The sequence below is a fragment of the Gadus morhua genome, chromosome 11, assembly GCF_902167405.1.
Source record: "Gadus morhua chromosome 11, gadMor3.0, whole genome shotgun sequence".
Classification (NCBI taxonomy): Eukaryota; Metazoa; Chordata; class Actinopteri; order Gadiformes; family Gadidae; genus Gadus; species Gadus morhua.
In genome coordinates this window covers 24,945,049-24,962,959 of record NC_044058.1, presented here as the reverse complement: position 1 = coordinate 24,962,959, position 17,911 = coordinate 24,945,049, and the positions used below count along the sequence as shown (strand labels likewise).

The following is a 17,911-nucleotide window of genomic DNA, read 5'->3' as shown; positions in this document are numbered from 1 at the left end:
AGAAGGTGGATCTGAGTTTCCTGTGGCACAGGATGTAATATTTATGGTCTTTCTGTGCCAAACGGATTAGAGGATTTGTGTGATTTTGAGAAAACATTACATAAGAAAGACACAGTCAATGTTGATGACCGGTGCAATCCTAGCTCTTTAGGTCTCAAGTTGTTGTTTATAGTGGACATTTTGACTTACGAAAGGGCATGTGTATCATCAAATGAACGGGTTAGAAATGGATCCCGTACGGAGAGTACTTTGTCATTGTATTGTTAAAACATTAAAACTAGTGCGTAATACACATTTTAAGCAAAAGTTTACTACTTAACCGTTGTGTTTTGACTGTTCTGAAATGATTTATTTATTTTGTGAAATATTTAACTGGAGGAATACACTTACATGGCAAGCATTCCTTTGCATTCTTTACATTTTATAGGAACTCTAAATAAAAACTGAACTATTCCTCCTCTATTAAATTTTCCTATTCATTTATGTACACCAATTACCAATATGACCATGCTTAACAATTAAAGCATGGACCTTTTGTGGAAAGGCCCTGTTGCACCACACAACAGACTAGGGGGTGCTTAGAACAGTGGATTATCTTGCCCTTCTGGGGTTGAAAAGGCAACCATTAATCCAAGGCAAGATATTCCATGTGGCAACCATTGCACTAATGATTATAGCTTCCAAACAAACTGGAAACATCCAAGCCCACCGCATCAAAAGGGGTGTGAGGAGAACCTTGCAAGTACGGGGCTGCAGATGCTGACATAATTTCCTCTCGTCACCCTACCGCTGCGCAGCTCAAATAGGGCCTGGAAGTTTTGGCGGCGCGCACCTCTATGTAGGGACATGGAATGTAGCAGGTTCCACATACCTTTGCATGAATACTCATACTAATACCCATAATAAATAACATTTTGATGGAGTGGAGAAGGTAGTACGGGGCAGTTTTGTGACCGAGAGAGAGAGGTAGAGGGGGTTGGCGGGGGGGGAGATGTGATGCTGATATGGGACGCTGATATGACCTGTGTCTGGCCACCCACTTCCTGAAGTAATAATCTAGAAATGTACTAATCAATGACAGCTGCTAGGATGCCAGATAAAAAGAGCAAGGGGATGGGGGACGGGGGGGGGGGGGGCGGGGGGGGGGGGGGGGGGGACATTTACCACCAAAGTCTTCAGGGCCTCTCTTCATGGCCCTGCTCCCTCTCCAGAACCACTATCCCTATACGCGGAGGACGTGAGAGCAGGTCTGCCTTCAACGTCCACCATAAAGCCTTAACCCTGAGCATACATACTTACTACATACATACATACTCATTTGGTCCTGTACTGCTTTGCTGAATCCCCAAAACAAATGTCTTATGCTTGGAATGCTTCAGTGAATTTATGCATGACGGTCTGAGTTTATCGCTCGTGGCAATGGTGGCCGGCATATGGAACTGTCTAGCAATGCAATAGATATGTGTCCTCAAGGAAATAGCATCTGATATTATTGTTATGCTCTATATAGTTACCAGCAAGCCTCATTGTAGTGTATTAATTTGTGTATCATTTGTTATCCAAACTGTGAGTAGCACACAACGCAAGTAAAAGTTTCATATTGTCCACCGCCCAGAATGGTAACTATTTCACATGCTTCATGGTACTTTGCGCGGTATTGGGGACTAGAGTCCTCCAAATACCAGCCCTATAGCCATCCGTAATCACGCACATTCCCTAGTCTTCTGAATGTTTGAACTACCTCCAAGATGTTGGTATGGGCAATAACAGAAACTAAGGGCGGCAATTTGTTATCAAAGTACGTCTCCACTATTCGGGAATGGGAATGCTCTTTGACGTAATGTGATCCAGCTTTGGGAAACAAGTGGAAAATGACTGGAGGCTAAAACAACTAATGAATGCTTACGTGCAGAGGTCTGGAGCAACACACATGTTTGTAGTGGGCAGCTACCGAGTAAGCAGTGGAAGAAAGCTACTTCTGAGGATCTCCAGGGATCTCTCGTGTGTGTGTGTGTGTGTGTGTGTGTGTGTGTGTGTGTGTGTGTGTGTGTGTGTGTGTGTGTGTGTGTGTGTGTGTGCGTGTGCGCGTGTGCGTGTGTGTGTGTGTGTCTGTGTGTGTGTATGTGTGGCTGCATATATGTCGACACAAATTATGTGTGTATGTATGTATATGTGTGTGTGTGTGTGTGTGTGTGTGTGTGTGTGTGTGTGTGTGTGTGTGTGTGTGTGTGTGTGTGTGTGTGTGTGTGTGTGTGTGTGGTTGGGGGTGTTAGTTAGCCAAAATATTCCACCATTTTCTGTAAAGTGATAGTGTGGCATGTGCTACATGAAGCTTGTTTCTATTTTCGACAAAAGCATTTCTAAGACAATTTGCATTTCCACCCCCCGCCTCTAGAGGTCGACAGACTGATAGCAAGCGCGGCGTACTACCACTATCATAGGACAACGGATTTGTTGTTAAAAGGAAGTGGCCATTATTGGCACACAAAAAAGTTGTGTATTTGGGCTGTTTTAACGCAGTGTCCCACCAGGAATCAATATGAAAGAGAGATAACGTGTAATACGCTGTAGTTTAAGAACATTCTGTAGATATATTTACATTTTTTAAGAGCGTACATTTTCTAAAGCCCATGCAGCTCTGATTCGCTATTTTTGCCCAACCGACATAACAACCATGAACGACCATTTCGACAGAGCTCCCGGGGCAGGAAGAGCCCGAATGCCACCAACATCTCCTGGCCTCGCAGGTGGCGGAGACGGGGACACTAAAACATCAATTTTTTGTCAAAGGGAACCACTTAGACAGCCGAAAACATCCCCTCCTTTCGTGGAAAATAACACAAACAGCAACGACCAGGCCAGCGGAGGTAGGAAGCGTTCATGTTCCTCAATAACGTGTAACGTTAGTCACTACAACAGTTACGTGTTTTACTAACAGCTGCACGTCTCTCCACCCATTCGTTGCAATTCTTCTTTATTCATCGTTGTATTAATACTGTTATGACATTATTTATTTTACCAATATAGACTGTTGAGGTTGTATTTGCCAGCAGGGGTCTTAAGAAGAAACGTAACTGGAGGTGTTCAATGTTTTCTAGCCAGCTAACGTTACTAGATTTCGGTCTTCAATCTTAGTTTGACATTTTACACATTTTATTGTGTTGTTTGCATGGCCTAGAACCAAATCAAACTCGAAAACGAGCTGTCTGTTTTTAGTAGCATAATTATTTTTTTTCAAGGTGCTGATCCCCCTCCATGGTGTCTTTTACCGCTAATATCCAGTGTCTGATCCACCTGCTTGCCACTTGTTGGGTATGTTGTAGCAATGCTTTGAACTATTAAAATATTAATGCTGTTTTTCCTTTCTCTCTTTGAGACTGCAGAAAACAGAGTAAATCCCAACAGCCATACACCAACAACACAGATGTATCCAAAGGGTCTGGTGTTGATACCCTGGTCATGTCATCGAAACTCTCAGCCAGTGCCCCCGAGTTTGTTCCAGCATCAGCATCGAGTTACTTTGAGGTATGTCAACCATTGGGACGAACCATTAAAGCATGCACCACATTATCCCTGTTGGGCATGCTGGGGTTTACGATGTCAACAGTTGTGAATAGGAAAATCCTTTGATATTGCCTGTTTCTAATAATATCCTAATAATTACACATGGACTTCTATGATGATTGAAGTGCTAGGGTTTTTGATATATTTAATCAGTTCATCAGGAGCAGTGTTATGTACATAGCATATTATTTATACTGATTAAATTGTTAATGTACCTTCAATATTTTCTTTCATGAATCCTTTTTTACAAATGAATTACATTCTCACTATTAATTTCACATATTACTATATTACATAAAAAACTGTTTAGCTCTAACCCGTAATTGCAAACAATTAGCTAGCTACATGCAGGGCATGTCTATTATTAGGAGTAATGCAGCACATTTGTTTGGGGGAAAAACTAGGCTAGTGGTCCAGATGTTCAGCTCCCAGCAAAACAATAGTTGTTTCAAACCCTGATATCTGCAGTCTCCCGTAGGCCTCATTCAGAATTCTGCCATAGCCCTCTACCCTGCTCTGTTCCTTCATCACAAACCACTTGGTATCGCTTTTGATTTGATAAAAGCTTAATTTAAAAAGGTCAATAGAAAATGAATAGTTTGTGTTTCTGTCTTCATTAGCTTGTGCTAACACACTAGGGCTTTGACTTTCGCCCAAAAATCATATTCGAAGTTTGTTGGTTTATTAATATTAATATTCGAATATATTTGAATATTTATTCATAATATTTTGACCATTAAATGCCTTCAGTAAGACCTGGATTGGGCTTCGCGAGGTTTGTTTACCGCGTTGCTATGGTTATCCCTGTTATCCCTCTCTTGCGTGTTCCAACGGTATATTAGGTTTCTAATAAATCGCTGCGTAATAAATGCTTCATTCACTGCCTCTTCCGTGGTCATTACAATATTATGAATATACTGCGTCTCTCTCTTGGCCTGCCCATAACGGCTTCGAATATTAAGGGCTGCCTAATATTCGTTTGAATTTTGATTTATTTTTTGATATTCGAATTATATTCAAATAACGAAGTTCGGAGTCGAAGCCCTACAACACACAAACGCTAATACTGCCCCTGCGTGTACAGGACCCCGCCTATCAGGACTACGATGGCAGTGGCGCCCAGGACCCCTCCTATCAGGACTACGACGGCAGTGGCGGATACGCCGAGCCGACGCTGGCCGAGACGGTTGCCGACTTCCTGGGCCACCTCAGCTCCTCGCCGGGCTCGTTTGACGCGGACGTGGGCTACATCGTCACCATGCTGAATGCCTGGGTCACAACAGAGGAGCTGCTGAAAGACCTGGTGGAGCTGATCTACACGCAGGTACAGGGACAAGCCGGTTGGCCTTGACCTATTCTGGAACAATGATTATTGGATGGAAGGGGTTAGAAGGGTACTAGATTCATCCCTGGGGTGAGAGGGGAAGGGGGGGGGGGGGGGAGGGAGTATTTTAGTGTTATCAATATGGTGTTTGCATTGGATAGTATTGTACATTATGGAAATATTATGTTATTATTTTAAGATGTATTCTTATAATTGATACTTTAAGATAATTAGTGCTATAATAATATCATAAGATTGTTAGAACGAAAAGGGCCAAATAAAGGATATTGATGTTAATCAGGTGTTTTGCCAAATCTCTTTAACATACTCACCCTCCTATTGAACGCGTCAGGTATTTTCTCCTATTGTGTGTGTGTGTGTGCAGGGGGGGGCACCTAATAAAACAACGATGGGTTGATTGATTTTTTACTTGCAGTCTAGTGCTATTCCCAACTTCTCCTACACGGGTGCCAGACTCTGTAACCACCTGTCTCAACATCTCAAAATAAGCCCCAAGAGTGGAAACTTCCGCCAGCTCCTCCTGCAAAGGTGACCTTGCTCTCCCAGTCTTAACACCGCCACCTGCCCATACGTCTCCCATTCTTCATGAGGAGCCTTTTTTTAAACTCCGGTTTGACCCCTCTCAATTTATGTGTGGGTCCCAAGGTGTAGACAAGAGTTTGATCACAAGGACAAGGCCGTAAAGGGCGACCCCACCACCCGGAAGAGCTTCCACTCCTTTGTCCTCTTCCTGGGAGAGCTCTACCTCAATCTGGAGGTAAAGATCCTTTTGCCTTTCTCTGACTTTCAACACACAAAACAGGGTTTCCTATATTTTGGACCATCCAACCACGGGGCAGCTGAGTTATTGTGAACTTGTTGTCTTTTTGTCCAGGTGAAGAGCCAGACTGGACCCCCAAACAGAGCCGACATTCTTCTGGGTGCTCTGAAAGACCTGTTGGACTGTCTTTTCTCCAACCCCGACGACTCAAACCTCATCTGTGCTGTCAAACTGCTCAAGGTAACGGCAACATTCCTCAACACGTGCATCGATTTACGATTGAGTCATGCAGGAGGCAGGTTCATCCAAAGCGACTGTGAATAGTCATTAAAGATGCTTTAGGTAGGATTCAAGAGTTGTATAGAGAGAGCATTATAGAACGTAAAGGCAATTGCCCTGATTTGAGCGCCCTCAAATCTCATTTGTCTCTAGACGGGTGCAGTCAACTCGATTTTCAAAGCGCATTTCACTGCCTTTTTAACAAATTACACTAAAATAACAGCGTTTAAATATTACCTACAGCAACTTTCAGAAGGACCCGGTAGGGATAAGACATCATGGAGGACAACAGATATGTAGGCGGCAGACATTGGGGATGAGCCCAAAAGTCTTTGGGCTAGGGGGTCAAACACCCCTTACCACTACTATAACCTCAAACAAAAGTGTCTGTACGAAATTCTCAATTGTTGGTGTTGAAGCAATGCTAATGCAGATGATGCCTGTTTCCCTCCAGCTCACTGGCTCGGTTCTCGAGGACACGTGGAAAAGGAATAAGAAGTCGGACATGGACAAGTTGGTAAAGAGGATAGAAAACACCGTTCTGGATGCCAATTGCAGCAGGTGCGTAAACTGGAGCCCAGGCTTTAGCCCCCAAGGGACTGAAGCTTGGATCTGTTCAGTGGATCTGGTCGAGCTGGGTTCCCAATAGGCCAACCCTATCATATGGATGCAGTGAATTTCATTTGTATGTAATGAATCCTCCACTAATGCATTGAACCAGAAAACATTGAATGCAGAATTCCATCTGTAAACGTTTTAATTTCCCACTTTGCGATGCAAACGGATCTGACGTTAGACCTTGTCGTGGGACCCCGATACGTCCGTCTGTTCTCCAGGGACGTGAAGCAGATGCTCCTGAAACTGGTGGAGTTGAGGTCCAGCGACTGGGGGCGGGTCCACGCCGCTGCCGCCGCCAACTACGCCACGCCGGACAACGACCCCAACTACTTCATGGTCTGTGGTCAAACCACTGTCTCGGTCGAACCCGCTTATCTCTGCAGTCTGTCTTCTTTGTGTGCGGTTGTGACCGGACTGTCTTTTTACTTGTGTTGCAGAATGAGCCCACGTTCTACACCACGGATGGCACGCCGTTCACCGCAGCCGACCCAGGTGGATATATCACAATGTCTTCTCCTTTTGTCTTCTTCTACAGTGTTCTCTATGTTGTTAGCGAGCGCTACAGCCAAATCGTCTCAATGGATCTCAACTTGAAATGGGGACAGTAACAAATAGTGATAATAACCTAAGCTGGAAAGTGAATGCACCAGATGTCCTTCCCAAACAAGGAAACGCCGAACCGGTGGTAATGTTGAGCAAACACCATATTAGACGCCATATTTATTCCTGGGGGCATTTTTTGTAGCCAAGTTGATACTGGTGGTGATGGGAGCTTGAAGTTGCAAGCAAAGATGGCGTGTGAACCATAAAGCATGTGCTGTGCTCTGTACATGTTTTGTATTCAAACCTTTTCATTTTCTGTACTGTTCTTGTGCAGAGTATTCTGAGAAATACCAAGAGATCCTTGACCGGGAAGACATCAACTTCCCAGAGCAAGAAGAGAATAATGGCAGCGACTCGTAAGTACAAGAACAGAACATGGTCGTACCGATGGCTTTGGATAACGTGTTTTATCAATTCTCTGCAGCCATTATCCAATAAGTACCACCCAATATCCATTAGTCTGGCTTGGACCTACTCATTTAAAATTGGCATATGTGTATGAATGTCCTTTCCTCTTAATAATCATGGGTCGGTTGAGCTTCATTCGCTGCTCTGGGTAAAATATACTTGAATGGTCACGATGGATATCTGTACCGTTGTTCCACTGGAATTGAGAAATTGCCAGCCTGGCATGAGTTAGAATGCGTTGCGGTACAGTACAGTGCGGTGCAACAGAAACGCTGCCAAGGGAAGAGGTCACGTTCGGGCCACAGTGAGCCCGGTAACCCCCCTTTGAGGCAAATGACCGAGGGCCAGCTTTACATTGGTCCCCCGCCGCCGCGGTCCGTGGGCCCCACTGAACCGGGTGGACATGATTGTCTGGCCCACAATGTAACTGCAGGGGGGGAGGGGAACGGCCTCATATTACATTAGTCAGCAGATAGGTATGAAAGAGGGTCTCGCCTGCCCCCCTCTCTCCCAGCACCTGTCTGTATCTATATTTGTCCCAGGTGCATTCGTGTCATTCCCTTGTGAAATGTGAGACCTTTTTTTGGGATGCCTGTGCGTCCCGAAAAGTTCCGGAAGTGGAACTTAAACGAGTGATATAATGTGTTCACAGGTATGAGGAAGAGGAGGACGACGAGATGGACCCAGAGATCGAAGAAGCCTTTGAGAATTTCTGTTTGGAATCTGAAAAAGAGCGGGCGAAAAGACAGTGAGACACAGAACCGACACCGTCCCTTTACTCGCACAACATTCGGGATAAGCTTATATAGCCCTGTGAATAGTTTGCACTTCCGTTTCAGTTGCTTTGTCAGGAAATGATGGCTATAATTAGACAGCCATCAACTGGATCAAACATCTCAGCGTTTGGGTTATTCAGACTTTCCTAGTTCAGTTTCCATTTAGTTGACTTTGAGTTCCTTTAGAAACCCTCTTTCCTCTAAAGACGACTGCTGGAGAGAAATCGAGAAGAGTGCTGTGTGATCCGAACAATTCTGAATGGTAGAGTAGTTGACACACAGAGTCTTGGTCAGATGCTGTTTCTGCCTGTTTGTTTTTTTTGTTTTTAAGCTAAAATAAATTTTACATTTTACGCCAGATAATATTTCTGGCTTTTCTGTTCAGGGGGACAGTTTGCTGATTTTCAAATCTTAAAATAAATATGCACTGATGGAAGAAGTGCATATTACAATATGCACAGTGTACAAACACTGAGACTGGTCAACTGGGTTGGTTGACAGGGTTTTCAGTATTCAGTTATTTTTTATTGCTCGTTCCCCCATATTAAAGGTTGTTGTAAACAGAAACTATTTGGGCCTCATAATTAGAATTGAACCATTTTTAAAACATGTAAGTGTTTTTTTTTGTTCCATGCGGGGTTAAGTAAAGAAATGTTTAAGTACATAGGCCAACCTTTGTACTTTTTTGATAGGTTGTAAATATTATTTAAAGTTTTGATTGTGTGCAATAAATACTCAATAATGTGACTTCTCTTTGTTCTCCTTATTTCTCCTTTGTTGGGTCATTCCACCCTAAACAAAATAGAAAAGGCTGCAGTTAATCTTCTGAATGCAAAATAAAAATAATCATTTTGATCCCCCTCCATGCTGACAAGTACTTTCTCTATGCATTAGTAAGTAAAAAAAAAGCAATTACCAAGGGCCCCGATTTTTCTGATGATGACCAGTCAATCTCTGACATTGTCGTGGTTCTTTTGGCTTTGTTATTTTTGTATTTTCATCATAAACACCATTAATTCGTATACGTTGCTGCCATCTAGTGGACAAATATGACCATGCAAGTCAGTGTACCGAAAATGTATATAATTAAAATGCATCTCGACTGCCTATCGCCATATTTTCATTGTGCAGTAATATTGTTGAGCATTGATGGAATAACATTTTGTAAAGACTACTTATTTTTGAATAGTGTCTACTTGATGTAAATGCAGGTGTTACCGCAGCGAATTGACGCTAATTGGCGTTCCTAGTTTTCTAAAAACCTCAGCTCTGGCTGTTCAATTGTTTTCTATGAGGCACGCATTTAGTCCCACCCAGAGCTATTTAGAGAGATAAATGGCTCTGGTCCCACCCATTGACTGGTCCGTCGCTGGGTGCTGCTTAACTCCGAGCACCATGCTCAGATTTAAAATAGTTTCAACTCTGACCTCTGCTGGTTATGCTGACCTCTTGCAGCACAATCAATCACAGTCCACTGTTATGTGTTCATCAAACATGGGTTTCATATGAACCCATGTTTGGCAAACAACAAATTAATCATATGAACATGTGCGCCATGTTCATATGATTGGACTGAATAATGGAGCCACTGGATCGGTCTCCTAGTCGGGGCATTCACTCCCGAGACCTAAAGTGGTCCATTCTGTCGTTTTATTCATTGTGGTTCTCTTGAAGTCTTTGAAGCCTCTCTTGAGATTTGTATCTTTGTTATTGCATTGAGACAGTTGTTGCTCTTTAAAGAAGATCCAAACCCTAACACATCATCCACCCTGACTCAACACCGGTGCACCCCAGGGCTGCATGCTCAGCCCTCTCCTCTACTCCCTGTTCACACATGACTGCAGTCTGCATGGCCACACACAGCTCCAACACCATCGTCAAGTTTGCTGACAACACGACCGTCATCGGCCTGATCAACGACGGCGACGAGACGGCGTACAGAGAGGAGGTGAGAGCCCTGACATCTTGGTGCCAGGACAACAACCTCTAGCTCAACCTCAGCAAAACGAAGGAGCTGATTGTGGACTACAGGAAGCGACAGGGAGCCGAGCACGCCCCCATCACCATCAACGGGACGACAGAGAGTCAGCAGCCTCAAGTTCCTCGGGGTCCACATCTGCCGATCTGCGAGGACCTGACCTGGACTCACCGCACCGACGCCATCACAAAGACGGCAAGACAGCGGCTCTTCTTCCTCCGCAGGCTGCAGAGGTTCAACATGGACTCCAGGATACTCTGCAACTTCTACAGGGGAACCATAGAGAGTATCCTGACCGGCTGCATCACCGCCTGGTACGGCAGTGGCTCCGCCCTCAACCGTAAGACATTACAGAGGGTGGTGAAAGCTGCCCATGACATTACCAGGGCGGAGCTGCCATCCATGGAGGACCTCTACACTCAATGCTGCAGGAAGAAGACTAACGGGATTATTAAAGACCTTCAACACCCCAATAATAATATATATCGTGAACCTACGGACTTCAGTGGAGGTTTCATTACGTCTGCGCACGGCACCTTCTCAACCATATTCAATAATCTTCCTCCCACTCAGGGTAAAAATGGTAGGTCTAAGCTCGTTTCCCCACAGGAGTTTAGGAGTGCGTAGGAGTGCGTAACTACTGTTCACGACTTTCAACTGCTGTTGACAGCGCATGCGCTACCGCGCGTATATGTCCCGCGCAAATTTTATTTTATTAAAAAAAAAAAAAAAGATTCTTCTTCACCCCTCGCGGTCGACTTGGGATCTGTCGGCGGTCTACTGGTAGACCGTGATCGACTGGTTGGGCACCCCTGGTGTAGAGCATCCTGGGATACGGTTTAACTGCTGTTGTTTATACCTAAGAAACGAGGTTAAATTCACCTATAGGGAAAATTTAAAAAATGTAAAAAGCATTTCACAGTCTCTTGAAGTACGGAAGAGGATTAGGGCCACACATGTAAAAAAAAATTAAGTTCTGACTTTATTCTCAGAATTCTGAGAAAAAAGTCAGAATTCTGACTTTAATCTCAGAATTCTGAGAATAAAGTCAGAATTCTGACATTAATCTCAGAATTCTGATTTTAATCCCAGAATTCTGACATTAATCTCCGAATTCTGAGATAAAAAGTCAGAATTCGGACTTTAATCTCAGAATTCTGACTTTTTTCTCAGAATTCTGAGATTAAAATCAGAATTCTGAGAAAAATGTCAGAATTCTGACTTTAAAGTCAGAACTACGGGTATCTGTAAGGGCCAACCTCCGTGGGAGAGACACTTTGCTTTATGCAGTAGGAGGAAACCTTTGGAAAGCCAAGAAGGCCACAATCCGGCCCTAGAATGGCGCGGTAAAAGTGCACGTCCCATAGCCAACTCACCAAGCTCACCAAGTCCAGTATTCAGAATTCAAAGCATTTATTCACAAATACGTTCTAATTTTTTGACAAGCGGAGCCGACAGTCCTGTGCAAGTATGCAAATTAGCCATGTGCGCCAAACAGAAGATAGACGCAATGTATAGAACTGATTGTTGTGCATTGTTGTGGATGTAGGCTGGTTAGTTGTGGTTGTTTGTGGTCTTAGTGAAACAGCTTTGCCTTGGAGTTGGAGAAGTTGGAGTGATTGTGTGAATGTGCGAGAGAGAGCGCACCTGCCGTGGTGATGTTGGGCTTGTTGTGGGCTTTTATGTGATCAATGATGTATCTGTCTGATCGTATTAGCTGTAGATGGATGGTTAAATAATGTCACAAGATCGGTCATACCGCAGGCTCTCATTTGCAAATGCACTGATTGTGTGCCCGTCACCGATATGCTATATACCTGGCATTTATTCAGTTCATGTTCTTCTGAGTGCGCAAGAACGGTGCCAATTATTGTCGTGTTTGCATTGTAATGCACAACTTTGCCCCTCCCTGTTATAAAATAACGTGCATCCCAACAACTTTAGCCAATGCAGGCTCCTATTGCTTTACCAGTGTGTTTAACGTGTGTGCGTGTGTGTGTCTGTGTGTGTGTGTGTGTGTGTGTGTGTGTGTGTGTGTGTGTGTGTGTGTGTGTGTGTGTGTGTGTGTGTGTGTGTGTGTGTGTTTTGCATTGTAATGCACAACTTTGCCCCTCCCTGTTATAAAACAACGTGCATCCCAACAACTTTAGCCAATGCAGGCTCCTATTGCTTTACCAGTGTGTTTAACGTGTGTGCGTGTGTGTGTGTGTGTGTGTGTGTGTGTGTGTGTGTGTGTGTGTGTGTGTGTGTGTGTGTGTGTGTGTGTGTGTGTGTGTGTGTGTGTGTGTGTGTGTGTGTGTGTGTGTGTGTGTTGTCATGTAGGCTATAGATATAGATTGATTGTCTTGGCTTGCTTGCATCCATGAAATATTGTAATGTTATGGCCTAGCTGGCTACTGCATATCGAGAACAATCTGGGGATGAGGGCATCCCCGAATATTGACGGGTATTTCGCACACTGCCATCTCAATATGACTAATAGCCGCGGCTATTAGTTCCGTACGGATTCCGTACGGAATTCTTGCACTTTTACCGCGCCATTCTAGGGCCGGATTGTGGCCTTCTTGGCTTTCCATAGGTTTCCTCCTACTGCATAAAGCAAAGTGTCTCTCCCACGGAGGTTGGTCCTTACAGATACCCGTAGTTCTGACTTTAAAGTCAGAATTCTGACTTTTTTCTCCGAATTCTGAGGTTAAAGTCAGAATTCTGAGATTAATGTCAGAATTCTGACTTTTTTCTCAGAATTCTGAGATTAATGTCAGAATTCTGACTTTAATCTCAGAATTCTGAGAAAAAAGCATTTTGGAGCATTTGTCTGGATTGGGGTAGATTGTTTGGGGTACAGAATTCTGAGATTAAAGTCAGAATTCTGACTTTTTTCCTCTGAATTCTGAGATTAATGTCAGAATTCTGACTTTTTATCTTAATGTCAGAATTCTGAGATTAATGTCAGAATTCTGAATTTATTCTCAGAATTCTGAGATTAAAGTCAGAATTCAGATTTTTTTCTCAGAATTCTGAGAATAAAGTCAGAACTTATTTATTTTTTTTACATGTGTGGCCCTAATCCTCTTCCGTACTTGAAGCGATAATAATAAGTTCAGCCTTCTCCCACTCTGAATTGTAAATTCAACTGAGTTTTTACAGTAAAATATAATCCAGGTCCTTAATCTTTATTCAATGATTCTCTCCTCTGCATATTTGATAAATCAGTAATTAAAACCTTTTTTGGTAATCATTTGTGTTTATCCCGCTGGTCATTCATTTCCCTACTTCTTCCCTACCTTTCTTTGCCCCTTCCACTTTTCTGCCCCAATCAAACGGACGTACTCTCCTCTCCACGTTGTATGTAGCTGTCCCCCCAAAGTAAAAAAGCGAAGAAAAAAAAAAAGTGTGCTGTTAAAATTGGGGGTGGGAGGATTTTTGTATTAAAAGCTTTCTTATTGTAACACATTTTGTTCAAGTCCTATTTCTTACATGCAGCCATTTGGACACCATTTTATGATAGCTGATAACCAATGTACACACTGTAATACTATAATCAAGAGGACATACAGGCAGTTTACATAAAAAGAGATATAACTTTATTGATCTTTGAACTGTATAAATATGAAAGATTGCTAACACCAACAACTTAGTAAATGTATGTAGGCCTAGAAAAAATACAGTTCAATGTTATTGCTTAAGAAACAGATTCCTTCCAACTAACTATTTACGAAAAATGCAATCAATAACTTGTGTACAAATGAATGGTTACATATCAACCAGCAACAAAGTTTGAGTGGCCTACACACATAAATAGTTGTAATACACCAACATTGTAAACTGTCATACATATGCTAAACAAGCAAATGAAAAATTAAGTACCAACGCTACTGAAATGTTAATTAGACTATTAACAATAATATAAAATGTGACAGCCCTCTGGCACCCCCTGATTGAGTGATCAGTGTAATGACTAATTGACTAATTGAACTAAAACCATGTGTGGTCTCCTCCTTGTCATTCTCTTGAGCCGGGCTGTGACAAGTGGGGGCTCTTAAACAATTGTTCGGATTGGTAAATTGGACATTTTGGAGGAGTATCACACATGACAGTTTGGTCGTTTTAGAGCATTTGTCTGGATTGGGGTAGATTGTTTGGGGTACATCTACAGGTGCTGCTATTGGTATGGGTTCTTGGCTTTGGGAATATCTGGAGTTTTTCCTGGCAGGCTTGGCAACTTTCTCTAATAGAGTTTGTTTGCATCCTTTTTGTTTTATGTGGTAGTGAAAGCGGGTAGAGCTATATGCTCGGGATCAAGTCTAGGGTGTTCTGAGGGTTACTGCATAGCAGCGGCTTTTCAGAACCCACTGGTTTACAGTGAGTAAATACCCCCCGCCAGTAATCACACGAAGACTAGGGAGGAGAGTTAGCTTTTGGGGGTTATCTAGTCTAGGGTAGGGGAAGCTCCAGTGTTCCTTTAAGCTAGTACTTATATTGCTACCTAATATAGCACATTGTTTTTTTGGTTGGCTCAGGTTGCTATTGTTGGAGCAGTATGGCTTCTATTGTAGAGGAATTTGTTCGGTTTCATTCTGAGGCATTACTTGACGGCTGCACGAAGGATCAGCTTTTGTGAATTGTGGATTATTTGAAACTTCAGATTGCAGCCACTCGTCTAAAGGACACCATAAAACGCATCCTTAAGGTAAGCGTTATTAACGGCGTTAACGCAAACCAATTTTAACGGCGTTAATTTTTTTAAGGCGCGATTAACGCAAATTAACGCAAAAAAATAATTGTTAAATTGCATTATAGGCTTTTTTTTTGTACCGTCCTGTTTTGATCAGTATATGCCAATGTTGTTATCAATAAAAAAACATTTGCACAAGGCAAGCCGATGCACTTCTCCATGTTGATAAGAGCATGAAAATTGAGAAATTAATGGGACAAAGAATTCAAGGGATATTTAGCATGGAAAAAAAAAATACGATTAATCACGATTAATCGTGAGTTAACTATGGCATTAATGTGATTAATCGTGATTAAATATTTTAATCGCTTGACAGCCCTATACACACAAACGTTTGGAGAGCAAGGTCCACGGTTAACATTCAGAGTTGGCGGGGAGAAAGATGAATCCGATTTCAGTCGGGGTTCTTCACAGGGAGAGCAACGCACATTTGGGAACAACGGACATATTACAACTTGTAATTATTGCCAGCGAGAGGAAGAATGAGTGCCCCTTGCTAAAATCCAAAAAGGGTTTTAGTACATGGCCTGCTACATCTGCTGAGTTAGCTGTTCCACTTAGTAGCTCAAGATCAAGTTCTGATAAAAATTGTCTCTCCGTATCAGATGCAAACTAAAATGTTGTGTACAGCGGAAATTGCTTCAGGGTATGCCCCATTTATATCAGATGGCTTTGTGTCCCTAGTTGACAACAGTGAGAAAGTTCCTGTCAAAATTTTGAGAGATTCTGGGGCATTAAATACCTTCATCAGGGAGTCGGTCTTGCATTTATCTCCAAACTCGGACACAGGGAGTTGTGTTACAATCAGACGAATGGGATTGAACACTATTTTTGTGCCTGTTTATACAGTTCGGTTGTCTTGCAATTTTGGACAGAGGGACGTGGAGGTTGGTGTGCCTCCAGCATTACCAGTCGATGGTGTTGACATTATTTTAGGCAATGATTTTGCAGGAGTATGTATTTGGCCTGATGCATCAGCTTTTGAGGTGACCTCACAGGGGTTTTGAGTTTCATCGCCTGTAGGGGCACAGGGTTCTGGGGTCCCTGAGCAGTCAGTGTCTCCTGTGTGCGCAGTAACTCGTTCTATGAGTGTGCTGCCTAGTGTTGACGTGTCAAAGGCTGATTCAGGAGAGGGTAAGGATGCCGAATTTGCATTAATGTGGCCAACTGATCTTGTGTCTGTTTCTCGAGCAGAATATGTGAAGGACCAGAACGATGATCTTTTAATAAAAGAACTGTTTGACCAGGCCGTGCCTTCTCGCAATGTGGGAAACAACTCTGGAATGTATTTTCTCCATCATGATCTGCTGATGAGGAGGTAGATCCCTCATGGTGAGAATTTGGCTGGGGATTCAGTGGAGCAGTTTGTGCTTCCAGTGAAGTATAGACAATCTGTGCTCATGATAATGGAGCTGGACATATGGGGGTGAGGAAGACTTATGATGTGTACTGCGACATTTTTCATACTTGCCAGGTGACAGGCAAACCAAATCAGTGCATTACACCTGCTCCCTTACAACCTATACCTGTGATAAGTAAACCATTTGATTATTGATTGTGTTGATTGATTGTGTGTACACACACACTCAATATTTGTTGACTGTGATGTGTCAGGCCACCAGGTATCCGGCTGTTTATCCACTGCACAATTTTTTTTTATTTCTGTCAAGTCAGTTGTTTGAGCCCTTAGCAAGTTCATTTCTGTGTTTGGGATCCCCAAAGTAATCCAGAGCGATCAAGGCTCAAATTTCACATCTCGGTTGTCTGTCCAGGTCCTCCAGCAACTTCATATTAAACATAATAAATCGTCAGCATATCATCCTCAAAGTCAGGGTGCACTGCAGCGATTTCATCAACAATTAAAATCAGTACTCCGAGCTTACTGTACTGAGTTGAAGGTAGACTGGGAAGAGGGGTTGCCTTGGCTCCTGTTGGCAGCCAGAGAAGTTGTGCAGGAAAGCACAGGTTTCAGTCCGAATGAGTTGTGTGTGCCCTTTAGCATATCATCCTCAAAGTCAGGGTGCACTGCAGCGATTTCATCAACAATTAAAATCAGTACTCCGAGCTTACTGTACTGAGTTGAAGGTAGACTGGGAAGAGGGGTTGCCTTGGCTCCTGTTGGCAGCCAGAGAAGTTGTGCAGGAAAGCACAGGTTTCAGTCCGAATGAGTTGTGTGTGCCCTTTAGTTTTTTTTTAGTACATGGCATGAAGATAATTATGAGCCTTTGATTGATATCCAGACATTTTTTCCGGAGACACATTCCTGCTCCCCACTTGTATCGGAGTGAACGAGGATAACTACTTCTGGGCCCCATGAATCGAGGGACCCGTCCACAGCCCGCTAAAACAGCTGCAATACCAAGCTTGGCCGCTGGGCACTGGTGGATTGCGGAAGTATGCACTGTTCCTGGGACTTTGGCATTTACAGGTGAATCGGAAGGCCCGCCCAGGGTATATATATTTTTTAAAGGCGGGGTCGGGGGGTTGGCAACTGCCACTCTCCATCCTGCAGGAGGCGCCCTAGGCTACCGCCTAGGTGGCCTATGCCTACAAACACCCCAGGGTTTGGTTGTTTCTTTAAAATCCCACCACCCATTCACCATCGTTCAGTGAATTATTTAAACTATTCAGGTCTTCGTACTCATGGGTATTGACTCCAAGCCCCTGAATCATTTCACTATAGTGGCAACGGGAGAAACAAAGGGGGGAAATGATTTTGGCATTGAGTTTTCTGCAGCCTACCGAAATAATAATAAAAGGTGTGTCAAACACTGACCCCCAGTGTAAGGTGCCTCTCATCATGTTGTTTTTACACCATGTGATGTTTTGACTCTCTTGTTCGATC

The 17,911-nt window shown here is 43.2% G+C and overlaps 1 protein-coding gene across 1 annotated transcript; it reads left to right on the top strand.

The window, feature by feature from the left end:
• Positions 1-2,435: 2,435 nt before the first annotated feature.
• paip1 (poly(A) binding protein interacting protein 1) lies at positions 2,436-9,100 on the top strand. The gene is made up of 11 exons (XM_030370710.1): positions 2,436-2,867; positions 3,377-3,525; positions 4,649-4,888; positions 5,325-5,437; positions 5,555-5,666; positions 5,784-5,909; positions 6,403-6,509; positions 6,785-6,902; positions 7,004-7,058; positions 7,444-7,525; positions 8,230-9,100. The coding sequence occupies exons 1-11, from the start codon at positions 2,675-2,677 to the stop codon at positions 8,327-8,329; spliced, it is 1,395 nt and encodes a 464-aa protein (XP_030226570.1). The 5' UTR covers positions 2,436-2,674; the 3' UTR covers positions 8,330-9,100.
• The last annotated feature ends 8,811 nt before the right edge of the window (positions 9,101-17,911 follow it).